The sequence below is a fragment of the Diorhabda sublineata genome, chromosome 3 (assembly GCF_026230105.1).
Source record: "Diorhabda sublineata isolate icDioSubl1.1 chromosome 3, icDioSubl1.1, whole genome shotgun sequence".
In the NCBI taxonomy this organism is placed as follows: Eukaryota; Metazoa; Arthropoda; class Insecta; order Coleoptera; family Chrysomelidae; genus Diorhabda; species Diorhabda sublineata.
Window position 1 is genome coordinate 39693114 of NC_079476.1, and position 19096 is coordinate 39712209.

At 32.5% G+C, this 19096-nt stretch overlaps 3 protein-coding genes and 1 non-coding gene across 4 annotated transcripts; 2 read left to right on the forward strand and 2 right to left on the reverse strand.

Annotated features, from left to right (window-relative positions):
• Nucleotides 1–4328: 4328 nt before the first annotated feature.
• On the forward strand, nt 4329–14219 carry LOC130441841 (ubiquitin-conjugating enzyme E2Q-like protein CG4502). The gene is made up of 2 exons (XM_056775652.1): nt 4329–4627; nt 6566–14219. The coding sequence occupies exon 2, from the start codon at nt 6628–6630 to the stop codon at nt 7360–7362; it is 735 nt and encodes a 244-aa protein (XP_056631630.1). The 5' UTR covers nt 4329–4627; nt 6566–6627; the 3' UTR covers nt 7363–14219.
• LOC130441842 (histone deacetylase complex subunit SAP18) lies at nt 14203–15019 on the reverse strand. Its single transcript, XM_056775653.1, has 2 exons — nt 14876–15019; nt 14203–14818 (listed from the first exon to the last, which is right to left on the reverse strand). Exons 1-2 carry the CDS (start codon nt 14930–14932, stop codon nt 14405–14407), a joined length of 471 nt encoding a protein of 156 aa, XP_056631631.1. The 5' UTR covers nt 14933–15019; the 3' UTR covers nt 14203–14404.
• Nucleotides 15020–15232: 213 nt separating this feature from the next.
• On the forward strand, nt 15233–16912 carry LOC130441354 (NEDD8). The gene is made up of 3 exons (XM_056774987.1): nt 15233–15381; nt 15436–15566; nt 16712–16912. Exons 1-3 carry the CDS (start codon nt 15364–15366, stop codon nt 16800–16802), a joined length of 240 nt encoding a protein of 79 aa, XP_056630965.1. The 5' UTR covers nt 15233–15363; the 3' UTR covers nt 16803–16912.
• A 2005-nt stretch (nt 16913–18917) lies between these two features.
• On the reverse strand, nt 18918–19058 carry LOC130442240 (U4 spliceosomal RNA). The gene has a single exon (XR_008909710.1). It is a non-coding gene; the product is annotated as a U4 spliceosomal RNA (small nuclear RNA).
• Between the last annotated feature and the right edge of the window lie 38 nt (nt 19059–19096).

Sequence of the window (19096 nt, forward strand, 5' to 3'; positions counted from 1 at the left end):
TAATTTTTGGATTTTCTGCATTCAACATGAATTAAACTTGATGGAAATTAAACATAAACAAAAAACTATTCACAATACAATTATTTCTTCATATAAAAACCGTAGATATATCTCGACATCTACGAACGACTTGCAACTATAAATATCGTTGGGTATTTATTCTAATTAGATTAGAAATATTTAATATGGGATCTTTTTATTTGCAGAAAGAAAATCCTTAAAGAAAGCGTGGTAGTTTCTTCTAAAGATTCGAGGTAGCTACACCAGGTTTTTTGGCCATGGAGTTACCCGATTCGAGTGTTCAAACCGGTAATTTGATTCGTAAATCTTGAAGGATTAAAAGAAGACATAATACACATTCGAAGGTTCTAAAATTTTTATTAGCAAACCAAAGTTGTGATGGAACAGTTTAGTTATCTTAAAATTCACACTAGTAGATTGGATTTTGATTATTCGAATATCTAAGTAATGAAAACGGATTTTAGTAGTTGTACGAAATATTTTATATCGCAAATACCTTATAAAAATCAAGTTTTTTGCTAAATTTTCTCTATTCAGTACTTCACTGGAATAGTTAGTCGACGTCAGCGTCGTAGAGAAAGAAAAGTGCGCACGGAGGGTTGATATGGTGGATGAAACGAAAGTGTGTCGATTCACTCTTAAATTAGGGTGCGTTGACCCCAATACAGATAATATTAAGTAACTACAATGTGACGAAAGTTTTTTTCTAATCTTACATTGTAAAAAAAATGTTTATCCGCTTTGATTAACTTTATTTTGTATGATAAAAAATGACCTTGAAGGTGCAGGAGACATTTTTCAAAGGTTACAGTTTGATTTCCTATTTTCGCATAAGTTTTTGAGCCCAGATTCTAGCACTAACGAAGCGTTAGCAAACATATATAATGGGTCTTCTGTTCCGATTGACATATACTATTTTTTCTTTAAGTGGAGGTACATTTTTACAATACACCTTCCAAAACTGACAAACAACAAATTAAATGACAGTTTCTGTCTACTACAACGCCCATAATAAGACGTTGACCATCGTTTCTCATTATTATTACTAGTTCAATAATGAGCGTTCATTATTTTACTAGTGAAATAATTTCTACGATCTGTATTACCGAAAATACCACAGAAACTAAAAAAATTATATGACATTTTCTCCAAATATTAATATGTTAACATGTCCAATTTTATTAAAACTATATAAACCGTTTTTTACTTTGTTTATTAAATAATCATAAAAAAACCTTCTCGCTCTGTATTTCTTTTGGATTCAAATTTTTCTCCCTCGCAGAAATTTCTTCCCTATAAATCTACGTAAAAATAACAAAACGATTTCAATAAACAAAAAGAAAATGATTTAAAAGAAGCGAAGCAAACTTTTCATTACTTTAAGACACCTTCTGTATTTTTTTATTTCCTTCAAGAGACTGAAATTCAATTTTTTTGTAACAAGAATCAAAGACAAAAAGTTTAATTTGTTATTTTATGTTTTAATACTAAAAAACAATATAAACATAAACAATCCAAAGATATATAAGGTTATAATTCGAATTTTTCTTCTTCTTTTTTTCATTTCACACATTTACTCAAAATGGATGTGTAATTTTTGTTCCTAATAGATAAATGAAAGAAGTTCACCTTAACCTCAAAAATTAATTAAAGTATGGACTATAATTTACAAGGGAAAATATTCGTTATTTGTTCTTTAATTTTCTTTTAACTACGGGAAAAATAATAAATAAACGATAAAAAACATCTTCTCATATCTGATTGTTGAAATGCTAACAATTTTTGTTGTAAATTCGAATATTCTCATTCAATTTCTGTTAAACAACAATCACAACATTTTTTTTTATAAATTGAATGTGAAAGCGCAAATTTACTATCTAGTTACTGAAACACATCAAACATAATTTTTTCAAACAATAAAAGAATTTCACAATTACGCATTTTTACGAATCTTCCCTCCGGTATTGGTTTTTATAGTATGAAAGACTTAATGGATTTACATTATCTTGATCTAGGGGGTGAATATATAGAAAGGGGTGCAAGACACCGCATAGGCTGACTCAGAATGTTGGGGCCTCCCTAATTAAAAGAGGGTGAATTTATGTTTAGTTTATACAGTTCGTGCCGGATTAAAAAAATTAATAATGAATCATGCAGCAAAGTACGTAAAAGTGTTAAATAGGTTTTTGGAAGGAAGAAGAATTTTTTTTAAATATTAATCAGAGATTAAACAAATTAAGAAAATTCAGTTTTCATATATCTAAGACTTGTTTTTACTCAGATCTGTTCCATTTCTACTTATTCCTTCCTTAGCTATCCCCCTGCATTTACTTTTCTCGTTTTTTCGCAGCTCCACAGCTGCTGGGTTAGAACTAGAACCAGTAACCGTTGAAAATTGCAAAAACTCTTATTGAGATAAATCTCTTAGTTTATCAAACATATATTTGTGTACAGTACAGATTAAAACTTGAAAGATCATGAACAACGCCTCCAAAAGATTTAAAGAGCCGAGGACCCATTCCAACGTGTAACTAAAGCACCTGAAGGACTAAGAATTCAAGGGTGACAATCACGACCAAAAGTGAAGATAACAAAAAAGGGGCCATCAATTAGAGTACTTGCCAATTTGTCTAGATTGATAGGATTTCGAGTAGAAAGTTTTTTACTCAGTTTTCAGTAGAAATTACTCCAATAAGAACCAATGTCAATCACAGTCACGTAGTTAAACATGTTTTGAGTAAGAAGCTAAACTCGTTCCAAGAGAATAATTTGCAAAATATGGCGCTTCATAAATATAAAGCTAATGGTCCATTTTTTAACATTAACTTGGCGTCATTCGTCATTAATTCGTTTCAAAAGGTCGAACGGTCAATTATTCGTACTAATTGATCGTTTTGAGGCATCTACGTAAAGCAATAACCGGATTTGTTACCACAATAACTTCTGTGACTTTTAATTCGTTCAAAAACTTTGAAAAACTCGTCATTGAAGCAAAAAAAGTAATTCCCTCGGAGTACTTAAGGCCATCCCATCCGAGGCTTAAACAAGTTTATGGAAATATTGTTTAAGCCTTCTATTGGCTTTTTTGAAGGTTATAATAAAATTTTTAGTGAAATTACAGTTTAATTTTCGTTCAATCCGACTGAAATTTGATCACATGGTAAGCAGGAAGGTGAAGGAGCAGCAAAAAGACAGCCGACATCAAGGGATGAGATAACGGAGTGGTATGAAAGCATCGTTCTTTGAAAGGTTCATTTCGGAATGTAAGAATATGAAGAGATTTGTGTGTTTACTTTCCAGGACAGTTCATAGTGGCTTTTTCATCTCGTTGGTGTGGGCGGCTGTAAAGCCGTTGAGCCCATAGGCATTCAGATAAGCCCCACTTGACGTTACCAAAGGCCGATGTCCTTTAAATCAGCGATCAGGCGCTTTGGCTTGAACCCTTTGATGTCGTTTAAGCAGGTTATGGGGTTTAAACCGCGCCCGTATCAATGCAGGACACTTACAGATAACGTGGTTAGCAGTTTAGTCCTACTCCATTCACCGGATCATCCGTGATGCCCATGGTGTGAAGGTGACGTCTTAGATGGCAGTGTCAGGTTAGAAATCCGGCCACTAGTCTAATTTCGCGCCTATTTTGGCCTTCGTTTGGCTCATGCCAGACGTCACCATCCATCTCTGCCGAGTCGACCTTGCGATAAGGCTGTTGAGAGACGTGATGACAACGCTTTTGGCCATGGGTTCTGGGCCCATTGGTGGAGTCCGCTTCGTCGTTACCTTTGTTGTCCGAGTGGCCGCGCACCCAAACGAGCTGGATTTTGCAGCCATCCTTCACCAGATTGGTGAAGACGTGTTCCCAAAGTGAAAAAGATTCGCCAGGAAGACTATTTAGAAGTTACAAATTGGCGCCCCATTTAGGACTGAATATCACACATTGAGGAAGAGTTTAGAGCGGAAATACAAGGTTACAATGTGTAAATCTCGTTCTAATGAGTGTGTCCAGTTGAGGACAAAATTAACTTCTTACCATTATAATATATCCGTAAAAATATGGATAAATCAGTATTTACATAATACCTAAAACGTATTAAAAGCAAATTAAATGTTTGTTCTGCAATCGATGCTGTGTTTTTAAAATTAGTTTCGATTGTAATAAATTATACGTTACAAGTCATGCTCAAAAGATAGTTCCGTATCGCAAAGTATAAACTTTGATCTGTTTGAAAACATTGATTCAGCTAATCATAATAAATTTCCAGTAATATTCGTAGTACGATACCGTCACATGCGCATTACATCAATCTCCCGTCTTGTTTTATTAAAAATAAAATTATCTTCTTGTCTTAAGTCAATAACATTTCTTGTTTATATATAAAAGTGGCTCGATATTGACTAAATATAATATCACTAGTATATTATGTAGAGTGGATTTTTTTTTGTTAACTGATACGCGACGCCATTATTTTCCGGCATCTCGACGTCGTCGACGTCCAAAGATCAGTCGCCGGACATCGATTCGTGCCTCCTTGCAGTTTAATTTTCAACTACTGGATTCTTGACTTGTCAAAAAGGATTATTTTATCAATGGATTTAATTGTAAACATTGGTGAGTTTGTTTTTACTTTTTTTATCAATATTATATAGTGTTTTTGACTTGAAATACTGAAAAAGCGGTTTTCCGTATTTTTGTGACATGAGGTACGCCCCGTTTAACTTTTTATTCGAATTCATACATACCCTGTACTCATTTAAACAAATTTGTTATTTATTTACTCGACATATTGTTTATTGAAATTATATCCAAATCATTTTCTTTTTTCTCATCGCAGCTTTCCAATTTTTTCAGGTTTAATGCATTTTTCTATCAATAAATATTTTTATTTGATAAATAGTCTCTTTGAAAGAGAATATGCTACAAAAACAGGTGAAAATTGACGTTTCGACCTATTCCGGTCTTTATGAAAACGATTTTTCAAGAAAAACTTGGAAATTTAAAATAGTTTTATTGTCAGGATTGTTTCTACTTTCCTTGGTACTACATTTTTTACCAAAATGATTAAATGTATCAATGTATAAGTACAATACAAAGAAAATCAAATGTGAAACTAATAATAAACATTTTAAATTAATATTTACGAATTATCAAGTATTTAACTGGTCTTGGATATATTGAAAAATTCTTAGCCTACTATAGAACCAAACAAAATTTCAATGTCAAAATATTTTATTACTCAACATATTCTCCTCTTAATTGGATACATTTTTTACAGCGAACTTGCAACGTCTTTAGACCTTTCAAAAAAAATGTTTCTTCTTGCTGTGCAAACCAGACCTTCACAAATTTTATTACTTCCTCGTTTCAAGAAAATTTACGACCTTCTTAACCTTTTTTTCAGTTGAGGAAAGAGATGATAGTCATACGGAGCCAAATCTGGTGAATAAGGAGGGTGTTCCAGAAATTCAAACCCTAAATCACTAATTTCTTGCATAGCAACATGAGATTTGTGTGCAGGGGCGTTGTCCTGCAATAACAAAACACCTTTTGATAGCTTTCCGCGTCTTTTTTCTCTAATTTTTTCCCGTCAGCAATGTCGAATAGTAATCTCCAGTTATTTGTCTACTCTTATCGAAAAAATTAATCATGATTACTCCATGGCAATCCCAAAAAACTGAAGCAAGAACTTCTCCAGCAGATTTTTGGACACGAAACTTTTTAGATCTTGGAGAACCAGAGTGTCTCCATTCCGTCGATTGTCGCTTTGTTTCTCATCTATAGTAACAATTAGGTTTAAGAAGTCTACATCGTTTTCAAATCGAGCACAGATCGATGCTTCTACACTTGTACGCTTTTGGTCAACATTCAAACATTTGGGGATCCATTTTGCAGCAATTTTTCTCATGTCGAAATTGACGTGAATTATATGATGAAATATTCAGTGCTTCAGATATCCGTTTTAGTCCAAATCGACGGTCTGATAAGTCATAAACTGCATCGATATTTTCGGGGACTAACACAGAAACTGGCCTTCCCGATCGGTCATCATCTTCAACGGAAAATTTACCTCTTTTGAAGCTTGCAGTCCAATTTTTCACGGTCGCATCTGAAAGACATTGATCACAAAAGGAATTAAGCATATCTTCGTAAATCTGCTAACCTCTTAACCCTCTTAAATTCAGGTATATAATGATGGCTCGATACTCCAATTTTTCGATTTTCACAATTTCGGTGGACATCTTTTCTCTTTGCATAACTCTGGTTTACTTTTTTGACGGCAAACTTTACACTTACACTTCTACTAAGTTATTGTTCGTTGCTATGGTAACGTAATATTTTGTTTATGCATCGAACTGGTCTAGGTTAGCTAGATATCAAAACATCCTCGTATTACAAAAATCGTATGATGTTTATATCTCTTGTGGAAGGTTCATACAATGAAATCATATTATCTTTAGTACTACGTCTTCAAGTTATTCCATGTTACGTTGATCTTAACCAGAGGGTCAAGTCGGGACTTAACTATGTTGATGTTTTGATGTTTTCTAGATTCTCGATGTCAAACGTACTTGTGATGTTTGTTGCACCGGAATAAATATCCAGGCAACAAAATGAGTCGTCCAAAAGAAAAAGTTACCAACATATTTCGCAAAATTTTCAAATCATCCGCAAAAGAAGGCGAGGGTCCCAGTAAACCTAGTACGTCAGGTACTGGTTCTCCAGCTCGACGTCTCTTACGGGGCTGTCGAGATAGCGTAGCCCCCGCCGATAGCTCACAAAGTAGCCCAGCTTTCACCTCCAAAACCAAAAAAGATGAAAACCACGCCAAGACAGTCCGAGCAAAAAGACTGATGAAAGAATTAAGAGATCTCCAAAGGTTCCAAAATTCCAAACCGGATCCAGTGTTTACCGTTGAATTAGTAGAAGATAACTTGTTTGAGTGGCACGTGAAACTGTACAAAATAGACAATGATAGTGAACTAGGCAACGATATGCATGAGCTGGGAGTAACGTACATCCTTCTTCATCTAGTGTTTCCTGAAAATTTCCCATTTGCTCCGCCATTTATGCGCGTTATCTCACCGAGGATAGAAAAAGGTTTTGTAATGGAAGGAGGAGCTATTTGTATGGAACTCCTAACTCCTAGGGGTTGGGCGAGCGCTTACACAGTAGAAGCTGTTATAATGCAATTTGCAGCTAGTGTGGTTAAAGGACAAGGACGAATACAAAGAAAAAATAAAGGCCAAAAAGTGTTCAGTAGGCGCACTGCGGAGGAAAGTTTCAGATCTTTGGTTAAAACGCACGACAAGTACGGTTGGGTTACACCGAGTTTATCTGATGGCTGATTAGCTCAAATGACGGTATTTATATATTTACATGACATGTTTTTGTCGGAACAACTGTCGCTGTATAAAATTTCTAAAACGAAATCTGATTCTACCTATATCATACAATCTTTCTATTAAAGTAACAATACTAGTTACGGCTAGAATAAGAATCAAATCTGGTTGGTTTGTCATAGAATTCATAGAAACACAGTTGGTGTAGACCATCGATAACCTGATGTTACTTATTTTGATTTAATTGACGCCGTCTGTGTGGAGAAATGTCTATTACTAATTTGACATACGTCAAAAAATTTTTAATGTTTTTAATAGCGCGAAATTTAAATATTATTTCACTGTAATTCAGAACTAATCAGAACTTATAAATTTTCAAATTTATATTGTTTATTGGAATTTTAAGATTATCATATTTAGAATTTCGAGGTATATCTACGAAGTAAGTTCCGTTTGGTTGCATAAAAAACGTCTACATGTGGAAAAACTATTTATTGAACAATTTTTTTTATGTCTTCTTGAGTGTTGGCAACCAAGGAAAGATTTTAGACGTTGAAAAAAATGAAAGTCGGTAGGATAACCTGTAAGAGTTTTGTGCATTGATTGTTTTGCCTCGTGGTAAAAAATTAATTAGCAAAATGTCTCTACATTCCCGAAAAATGGGGTAAATGAGTTTTCGATGTGTTAAAATTCGCTTAGGCTTAACTTTCATTGGAGACGATGTCATTGATTGTCGTTTAGTATCTGGGGTATCGTAAGATAACCAAATTTCATCCCTATGACAATCGAAGAAAGAAAATCTTGTTTTTGTAATGTAAGTAAGAATCTTGAGGCCTAACGTAACTGAAAATTTCAAAATATCAGTAATTAATGATAATTTGGATAATAACAAGTGACAGAAAAGATGTTTCTATTGTTTACTGCGGTTGTGACGTAGAAAGTAAGTAAATACTGAAACGTGGTCGCCGCGTGTCGCCTCAAACGCCATTCTGTTGTTCTGAGTGGAGGTAATTGTTTGTTTCGTGCGATTTGTGTTTATGTAAGGGTTTCAAAGACTATTCTAGTTGAAATGATAGCCGAGAAAGGATTTATCGACGTAAAATAGATACATTGGCTGAAATACGTGGAGTAATAGCAGATAAGTAAGTACTACTAATTAGACTTTCTTATAGTAACGTCATTATCAAATTTGTTAGCTTGAACTTTATTAAAATATAGTCATAAAGATGATAGCTTTGAAGGTTATGTTTTGATTGAAGCTATTGATGTTAAAACATTTGTATCATCTTTCAGTGCTGTTTACTTACTTTCTACGTCACATTCAGTCATGTGACAACAAATACGTGTTGGCGCGTCATTTAGATATTTAAATTTATTCATTTCTATTTTGTGAACTGATATACTGTGTGATTAAGAACGATATACTAAACGTAGTTAAGGTATAAAAAAGTATGCAAGGACCTTATTGTGTGAACCAGTTTATCAGTAACCAAAGACAAACGTCCGCATCTAAAATAAAAACTTAACTTGTGTAATTTGCATAAACCGACTATAAAATAGATGATCTGTGGTTTATATCTTACTATGTTTGATACCATATACAAAAAAAACAACCTAAAAATATTAAATAACTCCATTTGAATCCAAAATACGTAAAAGCACATAAAGATTCTTTCTTTGAATATTCATAAATAATCAAAATTATTACTTTGGCAGTTGTTCCGTAATTTTAAGTGTATTTTAATGATATATACAATTTGTCTTGCAATTTTTTAAACATGTTAAATCGTGTATTAAACAATGTGAGACACTCTGTATAAAACAATTTTAATATTATCCAAATAAAATGATTACGACTGTGAAATGTAATGTTTCTACTGAAAAATTTTTAAATTAATTATTAATTGAATTTTTAACACGTTTTTACTGGTTTTTGTTCCTTATTGAATTAAGATAAGGTAATTTCGAGTATTAGAATTGGTCAGTTTTCTGGTAAAATAACATTTCCATTACCGTAGAATTACTTCTTAAGCGTTTCGGCAAAGATTCACAGGTAAAAACACCGTAGGTTCAAAACTAACTATAGCGATGTTACGAGATGAAATATTTCGCTTTTTTTTGAGAATTTCATCGACTTAGGTAGAGGTTGGTCGACCAAGATTCAAGTTTTCCGAACTAAACCGTTCAATTAAGCATAAATTCTTATGTTATGCGCCTGCTATGTCGGATTCGAAAGCCTTTCCCATACCAACTAAAAACCTCATCTATGGACTCTTTTTTTTCCTGCGGAACCGCCGTAAGGCACTAGATACCTCGCAAGAAGGACTCATGACAGCATAGTTTCCAACATACTTCGAAGCGTGACCGTTCCTAGAAGCGCTGTGCATTTTCGTCCACTCCTGCAAAGGCTGCGTACTCCGGGGAATCTTCATGTCTCCACCTGTAAAGATATTCCCTGAAGCATCCGTGTCCGAGATCATTTGGGTCTAATAATAATTAACCTCTCCATGGGTCTCCAGATATCTAACCGCGGTTATAAGTTGGTGAGTCCATCTTCCCTTGGTCGAGACGTCCCATAAGATTTGCCAGCGATCAATACTATTTCTTCGCTCATTTCTCCTGAGCTCTGTCGGGTTCAGTGTGGCCGATCTTCTTTACCGATAAAGGGATCTTCTTTCTTCCTCTAACACTTCAATGTGTGTGTGAAAGGAAATGGTTTTGGAAGCATATTTTGGAAGTACATCAGCCACAGATTCTACCTGTAACCAGGATCAAGCTTGATCCCCCCTCTCTTTATGTTCGTTGAATAGAATATAGAATAGAAAATGTAGTTGAATAGTAACTAATCTAGAATTTACATTAATTTACGAATATGATCCCTCTTACAATGCGTTCGTTCCTATGATGTCAACCGACGTAAAAATTACTTGGGTACTTAGTTAAAGGAATAGAGTTGGGAGAAAACTGAAAACTATAACTAAATGAAAAAAAAAATTGGAAAGATATGACTCCCTACGCTATTCAAATTTGAAAAAAAAATATTTCACAGATACGTAATTGTTATATATGGATGACTGATCTCAATAACAAATCCGTTCCGTGTATGTGTCAAAAGTAGATTTTAGATAACAATTTAAGGCTCAAAAAAACATTGTAAAAAGAACTAATTATACTTATTACTTACCCGAATGGTTTTAAAATGTAAACTCAATTCTTAATGTTTTGGTAAATGAAAAACTCAAGCATCGAAGAAGAATATTTTTATTTATCGTCGTTTAATACAATTCCAGTTTGGATATTCGACACATTGTACATTCATGATGAATATTTAGTAAATACTAATACTAATTCATTCTCAATTTGACTCAAATAAATCTGGCAACAATGAAATCAGCTCACAAAACGCGGTAAATGTAGACGCAGCAGTGAATGTAAACACTCGTTCCGTGATATTCATGACAGATCTACTTTACATTTTTTAGGTTAGGGAAAAATGTGAGGCTCGGCTCCTAAAAGTAGTTTAGAATATTTGTTTGTTTTTTCGCTTCGTAAAAGTGTTTTTTTATACCCGACAATGCCTATATACTGTTTCACCTGTGAAATAATGTTCTCTGTCAGATTGTCTTCTGACGTCACAAATTACACGACATTATCTCACTTGATAGTAAAAAAGTTTCTTCAGTGTGAACTTTACTTTATACGGTGTAATACCTTCTTAACTTTGGAAAAACGAACCAAAAAAATTAAACATTGAGAAATATCAACTTTACCAAGATGAAAGTTTTCATAAGATGGCTACACGTTTGTTGTGATTTGTGACTTCATACAATTAGATTGTGTGGGGCTAATGAAAGTAGATCGTCTTCTTTTTTTGTAGAAGAGTCCTTGACTTCACGGCACGGAACGAGGGTCTATATTTACCGTTTCGTGTCAAATCAGTACCTTCAAATGAAAATCTAACCCAGTCTTTTAGGACTTCAAAATATATCGATTATTTCAAATTCCAATAAAAATGTATTTCAGTGAAAAAAGTATATTCTAATTACTAGAAATCACTAATGTTGTAAACATACTGTACGAGGTGTGGTTATTAAATAACTAGACTGGTGATATAAAAGATTTTATCTCAATATTATGTATATTTATTTATTATCACTTTCAACATATGTCCATCACGCAGATTTACTTTACTTAACCTTTTCTAATAAGTTTTAGTCATTTTCAATCACATTCAAAATGTCAACACAAACATCTTCGCACACAATTTTCATGTAACACATTTTTTGTCAATTTCTATAGATTCAACAATCGCAGGCAAACTTAACCCGCAGTCAGATCGAACAAGATTGTCTTCAACGTATTCTCGGCCATCTTGAAAACCACTCAAAAGCCCATCGACGCGACAAACATTCATTGTTATATACTTGTTTCAATAAATTGTAATTTTTTTCAAGTTTCATGAGAAATTTCACAACAATCCGTTGATTTTTTTTAACAAAACAAAAAAAACGACGATTACGACTACGCTGGTTTATATACAAACACGCTAGAGATCGCATTCAAGAGTATGCTTCAAGGTAAACAGCTGACGGTCGTTAATCTTTAACGCATGCGTAGTTTTTCTGTAACAGCGCTAGTCTCGTTATTTAATAGTCACACGTTGTGTATACACCGCATTAGTAGTGTATTTTCATTATTATAAAAATGTGTCTAATAATTTGGTATTTGCTGGAAAAAAATCAAGTCTAGATGTTTATAATTTTTAATCAAATGTTTAATACTGTGTATTTCAAATGTTATCTTCATTGTAATGTTCAATTTTTAAAAATTGCTCAGTATATATTTTATATATAAATCTTTAGATAGTTGTTTAGCTTTTCAGCTTTTATATAAGGTAGTTCGGAGTTATGTTCATTAATTTCTAGAGCTGACAGTACCGGGTGGGCAATGGATTATATTCAGTTTCAAGAAAAAGAAAATTGTAACAAAAATGGTCCGAAAAACACTTGAAAATATTTCAAAATTCACCCAATTTAGTAGAATTTTGAAAACAATAATCGAATTCTTCAACAAATCCTGCGCATTTTTCACTTCGCAAGGTTCCGTCTATTTCTTCAAATATGAGGTGGGGGAGAGTGGGAACCTTGTTATGAAAAAAGTGCCTGTTATATATTATAAATTGCTCTATTCAGCCGATTTTGATAAACTTGATGTTGCTTAAATGCTAGAGGGCGTGGTTTTTTATGTTTTATATATATTTTGATTTGAAATTTGAAACATAAAAGTTTGAGTATGTCTTTTGAAAGTAAACTAAATTAACATTAAGACAGGCAAACGTAAAGCTTATATTACTAACAATGGGAATAAATAATTAAATGAACCATCTAACAAATCTAACAATTCTCGTGGGATCCAGGAAATGCAACATCAGGGTCGTTGATCGTAAATATATAGTGGGGAATTCTAAACGGCCATTTTTTTCGAATGACATAGTTTTAATGGGCAAAAATACATTCGCAGAAACGAATTGCCACTTCTTTTAGAAGACATACCCTTTGTCATTCGTCGTGACATGTTCTTACGACATGATGGTTGCTATGTTTGCCATTTTTTAGACCAAACGTACCCTATTGGGCCACCCAGATCTCCAGAACTAACTTCTTGTTTGTTGGGGCGAATAAAAGCTCTCGTTTACACCAATAGATCCACGACAAGAGTTGATCTGTCTTATCCACTCATCAGCGTCTGATTTCATATAGAGAAAATGATGGATAATAATTTGAACACCTAGGGAGCCACTATTTACGTAGCTAGTTATCTAAGTTGATAACTGTTAGCTCAGTTACATGGTTTATTTAATGACCTAACCTAACTTAACCAATGTTAGAACTTTCCATCCAGAATAAATTTCTAATTTCCGTTTGAGCGAACCAGCCCAGTAGACGTTTGAAGAAAAGTTTATAAAAATCGAGCTTACAGGCATTTTTTCATAATAAGGTTCTCACTCTCTCCCACTTCATATTTGAAAAGATATACTAAAGCTTGCTGAATAAAAAATGCACAGAAATTATAGAGGAAGTTGATTATTGTTCATAAATTACTACTTAATTGGGTAAATTTTGAAAAATTTAGCTTTTTTAATTTCATATCTGCAGATACGACCTCTAATAGTGGACCTAACATTCTGAAAATAATTTCCACGTGTTTTTAGTGCACATGAACTAAATTATTCAAAGTTTTCGGGTCAAAAATCGCTGCAGCCACCACAGTAACATTTCCTCTCGATTCATTCTAACCAAACCAAATACCAGATGTAATTAGGAAAAAATGTATGTGGATGTATCAACTTTTTCACTCAGTTTAGTCAAGATTAAGACTCAAAATATGATATCCATAATTAAAACGATTTGGATACACAAGTTTCACCTCTTTAAATACTTTTAAACAAAGTCTACATTACGCAGTACCCGTATTTATAGAGGTACTTTCAGTTCTAGAAATTAGTGTATATTATTGTATTTGTAGGGCAGTTGAAACATTTTTTATACTTTAAAAATGATTAGTTCAAACCTGTGTTTCATAAAATATTGCAGGAGCAAGTCAAAATAATCAAAAACTCGAGCATACCCCACAGTTTTAACTGCCCAACTTAGTCCATTTGCAGTATTATACTTTTCTATGCAATTAAAGATATTTTACTGTTTGTTATTTCATTTATAAGTTTAATTGTTATATAAATTTTGTCTTCCGACGACATAAATATATTTTGTAAATCATAATTTTGTTAGTATTTTTCAGAAAAAAACGTGAAAATTTGTTAATATATTGATGTCATCAATGTTATGAATAAATGTTTTTACTAACCTGATACTTTTATTCTTGAAGAATCACAATTTTTAAACCACTATTCTTTTTTTCGATATTTTCAAATAAATACAGGATTTTTATATAAACACTATAAATCAATACAAAAAGAATGTATTATAATCACTCAAGAAAAACTTATAATTATCAAGTGGAAAGTTGACAAAAGAAACATATTTCACAATTAATATGGCCTTGACCTATTGTTATAATTATTCGAGTATCCTTTTCTTCCCGAATTCCAAGTATCTGGAGCTGTTATAGCTATATCTAGGTAATCCCCAATGTTCAACCTTAGTAAACCCAAAGTTTTCAAATCGTCAGGTCCTTTTACTCCCGTCATTGTATTTCCGATTTCTCGAATTCTATATACAGGTTGTCTCAAGTCTGGATATACAAAAGCGAAGCTGAATTTGGTACCCTTCCTTCTAGCTTCCGGATTCACTTCCTTTACTAATTGAGTAAGTTCATGTAAAGTTGCATCTTTCCAAGTATAAATTTGAAGTTCATTTTGTGGAGTATTTCCCTTACTATAATCTGAAGGTTTATGATGTGAACCATTCGAGGAAACAAACACTCTTAGTAAAAATGGACATACCTGAAATGCAAATTTTTCAAGAATATACAGTAATAGAATATAAAATATAGTTAATACTTTTTGCCTATCAATCGCATCATTTTTTTCTTCTACAACTACTGTCTGTGTAGCCATTATCCGGATAATAATAAATTAAAACTATAGTTAGCAATAAGTTTCATAAACACAAATTTTTAGTGAAGTTTCTTCTTCTTTTTTATAAGAAAAACTGCCTCACTTTGGAAATGTTGTACAAATTTGTCAACCACTTGGCTAACACATTTAAATATTAACCTTAAAACGAATAAGTTGAATAATGTACAAGTAAACAAATATTTATTATAATAAATTTATGGATAGGACTGTTTATCATACGTATAAATTCCCAAATATAATATCATGTAATTGCCAATATTCTTCTGTCAAATGTCAAATAAGTCATTGTCAAATTACTGGCTAAAAAGGTTCAATGCCAATTTAGATTTTGGAAAATAATCCGAAATCCAATTAAACTAATACAAATTTATATTTACTTTTATATCTATATAATTATATAATTTATCAAAATGCTAATAAAAGTTAAGGTAACTTGTCAATATATATACAAAGCGATTTTTAGGTAAAAAAAATTTTTTTAGACTCTCACTGGAAAAGAAATCGAAATTGATATAGAACCTACAGATAAAGTTGAACGAATAAAGGAAAGAGTTGAAGAAAAAGAAGGAATACCACCTCAACAACAGCGGCTTATATTTTCAGGAAAGCAAATGTATGTAAACAATTATTATTTAAAAAATCGTCAATTTTCACTTTTCTAAATACAAATCTAGATTATTAATAATTATGTAGCTTCTGTTATAGTTAGAGTTTCATTAAGGATTTTTTACCTAGCAATGAGTATATAGTTTCTGTAGAAATAATTTGTATTTTACATAAAAACTCAGATTTCATAAATTCAGCCTCTGAACTATTAGTTTTCTATTAATACTGTGTTAAATTTAGGGAGAGTATGATTTCCACGGCGTCGTCATCTGATGACTGTTTTAGCTTAGTAAAGCCAAAATAAAACAGAACTCAATGAAATTTTCCAATGTTTCACTTCAATTTAGAAATATCGGTCCTAGAAGTTATAATCAAAAATAAATTCAAGATTCAATTATAGAATGCTTTTTGTATTGTTAAAAATGAAAATTTTTTGACACTTATCATGTTATTAAACAAACACATAGTATTTTATGTAGATTCTACATCATTTATCCTAATATTTCAATACTTTAATTAAAAAAAAAACAGATTGTGGAAGCAAATTGGCCTTTAGCCAACTCTCATCATAAATAATATTTTTATATAAATATAGAAATGTTGTCTGGAAGGAATTGTGTATTATTTGGTACTGTTTATAGAATAAAAAATATATTAAGCAATAATTCAAATATTTCATTGATAATTCAATGAAAAAAACCCTTTTTCTGAATGATTGAGCAAAAATTACAGTAAATGCATTTATAAATTCATAATTCATAAAATAATATAAATTCATTTATAGGGATTTAAATTTACAATTTTGTGCTGCTGGATCAAGAAGATAAGCTTTTAAGTGAATTGGTGCCAAATTTCTTTAATAGTTTGCAATTCTGCTCCAGGGGTATTTGTATGCTCTCCTAGTTTGATTTATTTGTGTGTGTTCAATATAATCTACTAAGTGTCTACAGAGGAAAGTTAAACACCTGGAACATCGTTTTTTTAGCTTTATTATAACAGTATCTATTACAGATATTAAAATGTTCATTGACATGTTTTCAGTACTATCGTTTGTTGTCACAATATAGAGAACTAAGAGAGTTAATCAGTTTAGAGCCTCTCTCGTGCTGTTTCTGTAAAGATTTATATTAAAATGAAAATTATTTGTTTTAGGAATGATGAAAAAACTGCACAAGATTATAAAGTACAAGGAGGTTCAGTGCTGCATTTAGTTTTGGCACTTCGCGGTGGCAAGCCTGTATAATTATGTGTATACATAAAAGTTTACTAGGATTCTTTAAATTATACTTTAATTCGTACTTGATAAGTGAAAAAATATTACAAATTGATGAATAAAGCATTTTTTATTTTTAATTGATTTTCATTTTTGATTGATTCTACAAGTTTTTGTTTCAGGTAATGATTTATCCAAAAGTTGACAATAGATTTTACAAAATCGATTTTGTGGTACAATTTATTAATGAGTTTTCATAATATTGAGAAAACGAATTTATGCAGTCTCATTTCGGAAAGATACGCAAGGATTGTGTAAGAACATGATAATTTTGTACCATAAGGTAGTGATCTATACAAAAGCAACGGTAATAATAATTGTGATATTTAATAAAAACAATCCTGCAATCAAAGGTACATAGATGGTTTCGGGATGAATGGGTTGACCAAAACAAGCTTCCTTGAAGGACACCCCAAAATAAGCATACGAAACATGCTACCATATTCTAAGCCTCATTAATATCTGTGATGGACGTGCGATACTCAATCGACATCTCAATCTGCTTAGAGCTGCTGTAACAGCTGAAATGGTGTACTCTAGGTTTGTGTTGGAATGTAAAAAATACTACAAGAAATAGTGAGCTCATCAAATTGGTATCAAGAAATTCACTGGTTCTCTTAATAAACATCTGCTCCTCTTAAAGATACACAAAATTCAACATGGTCATATAAAACGCCATGTCCACAATAAATAGGAATAAGAAGGAACAAACTGTAGACAACATCATCTATAAAATCCCACCACTCGCACCTGCGAGGTTCAAACACTTGGATAAGACTCTTAATTTGCTTAGTAACGTCAAAAGATTCAAGCCAAAGTGTCTGGTTCACTTTTCAAAGGTCATTTACAGTTGAGAGTATCAAATGGAGCACGATGTTCCTCCAAGTATGAATCCCGCAATCTTCTTACTTACACATTATCGGCCTTGTTAGTCACCTGCCTGCTCCTATCCATAAGAATGTCTTAGTAACTTAGTTTTAACCCATGAACATAGAAGTTCTATTTTAATACCATAATCAAGTTTGACCAAAACTATATTATTAAATATGAGTTTCATTTGGATTAAAGGACATATGAGAATAAATGGTAATGAAAAAGCTGATCGATTAGCAAAAAATTCAGTATTTAATGGAGTTTTTTGTAACATGTTATGGTAAAAGTAATAAATTCTGTGATTATGTAAAATTACCGTAAATTATCACCACTGAATTATTTCATATTTATCAGATTTACCGGTTAGTTTATAAAATATCCAGCTCGTGATAAAAGCATATATGTAATACTTCTATATGGATAGTTTCGATGAGTGGCTAAGGAAGACAAAATGGCAACGATTTCTCTATTGTCCTAATGTCCAGCTCGGTTCTACGCATGCGCAGTACAGATTAGGTGTCTGGAACGAGAGAGAAAATCAATATTGTCGGTACCGTAACTAGGGGTCATTTTTTCCCATACCAACTGTCCACAAAACTTACAGATGCACGTGTGTACCCACAAAGCTATGTTTAAGGCAAGGGCAAGGTGCAAATTGGGACACGTATAGCACGTGTTAGGTAGCGTGACACGAGAGTCACCACTCGTGCTTGCTACACGTGGTGATCCGCTTGCCTTTGTTTCCACTGCTTTCAAAATGTTATGATTGCGAATTAAAAGGTCCCTAAATGTCGGCAACACGTTATACAAGTTGTTTTACTTCATAATATAGAAATATCATTAATATCAATTCAATGAGAAATACATATATGTATATAAAATAAATTCTTCTGGAAGTTTATTTGTTAGAATTTTTATGAAATGTTAATATACTAATAATTTTATGAAGTTCCAGATTCCTTCATATCGTTCAACGAAAACTGATAAATACTAGCAAATATTTTATCAATGAAACACACGAGTATAACGGGCTGCAAATTAACTTGAACACTATATACTCAATAACACTTCTGTAACGTTAAAACAAATTTTCTAAATAATTAGTTTCAAAGAAATGTCCTGTAAATTTGACAAACCAGGAAAATAAGATAACAAATTATAAACAAGCGTTCACCGTTACAATTGATGGTTGTGTTTTTATTATATTACGAACTCCCGCAGGAGTTTTCAAAAATTGCCGTTGCGCACGGTATTTCACGTGCACATGGCGGGGTATTGGTTAAAGTTTTCAACTAGCAATAATCGCACCTCGGATACACCTCATTGGTTACGATATCGCCACTGCGCAAAGCTGAAGTATTGCTATTCATATCCAGTATGAGACAGTAAGA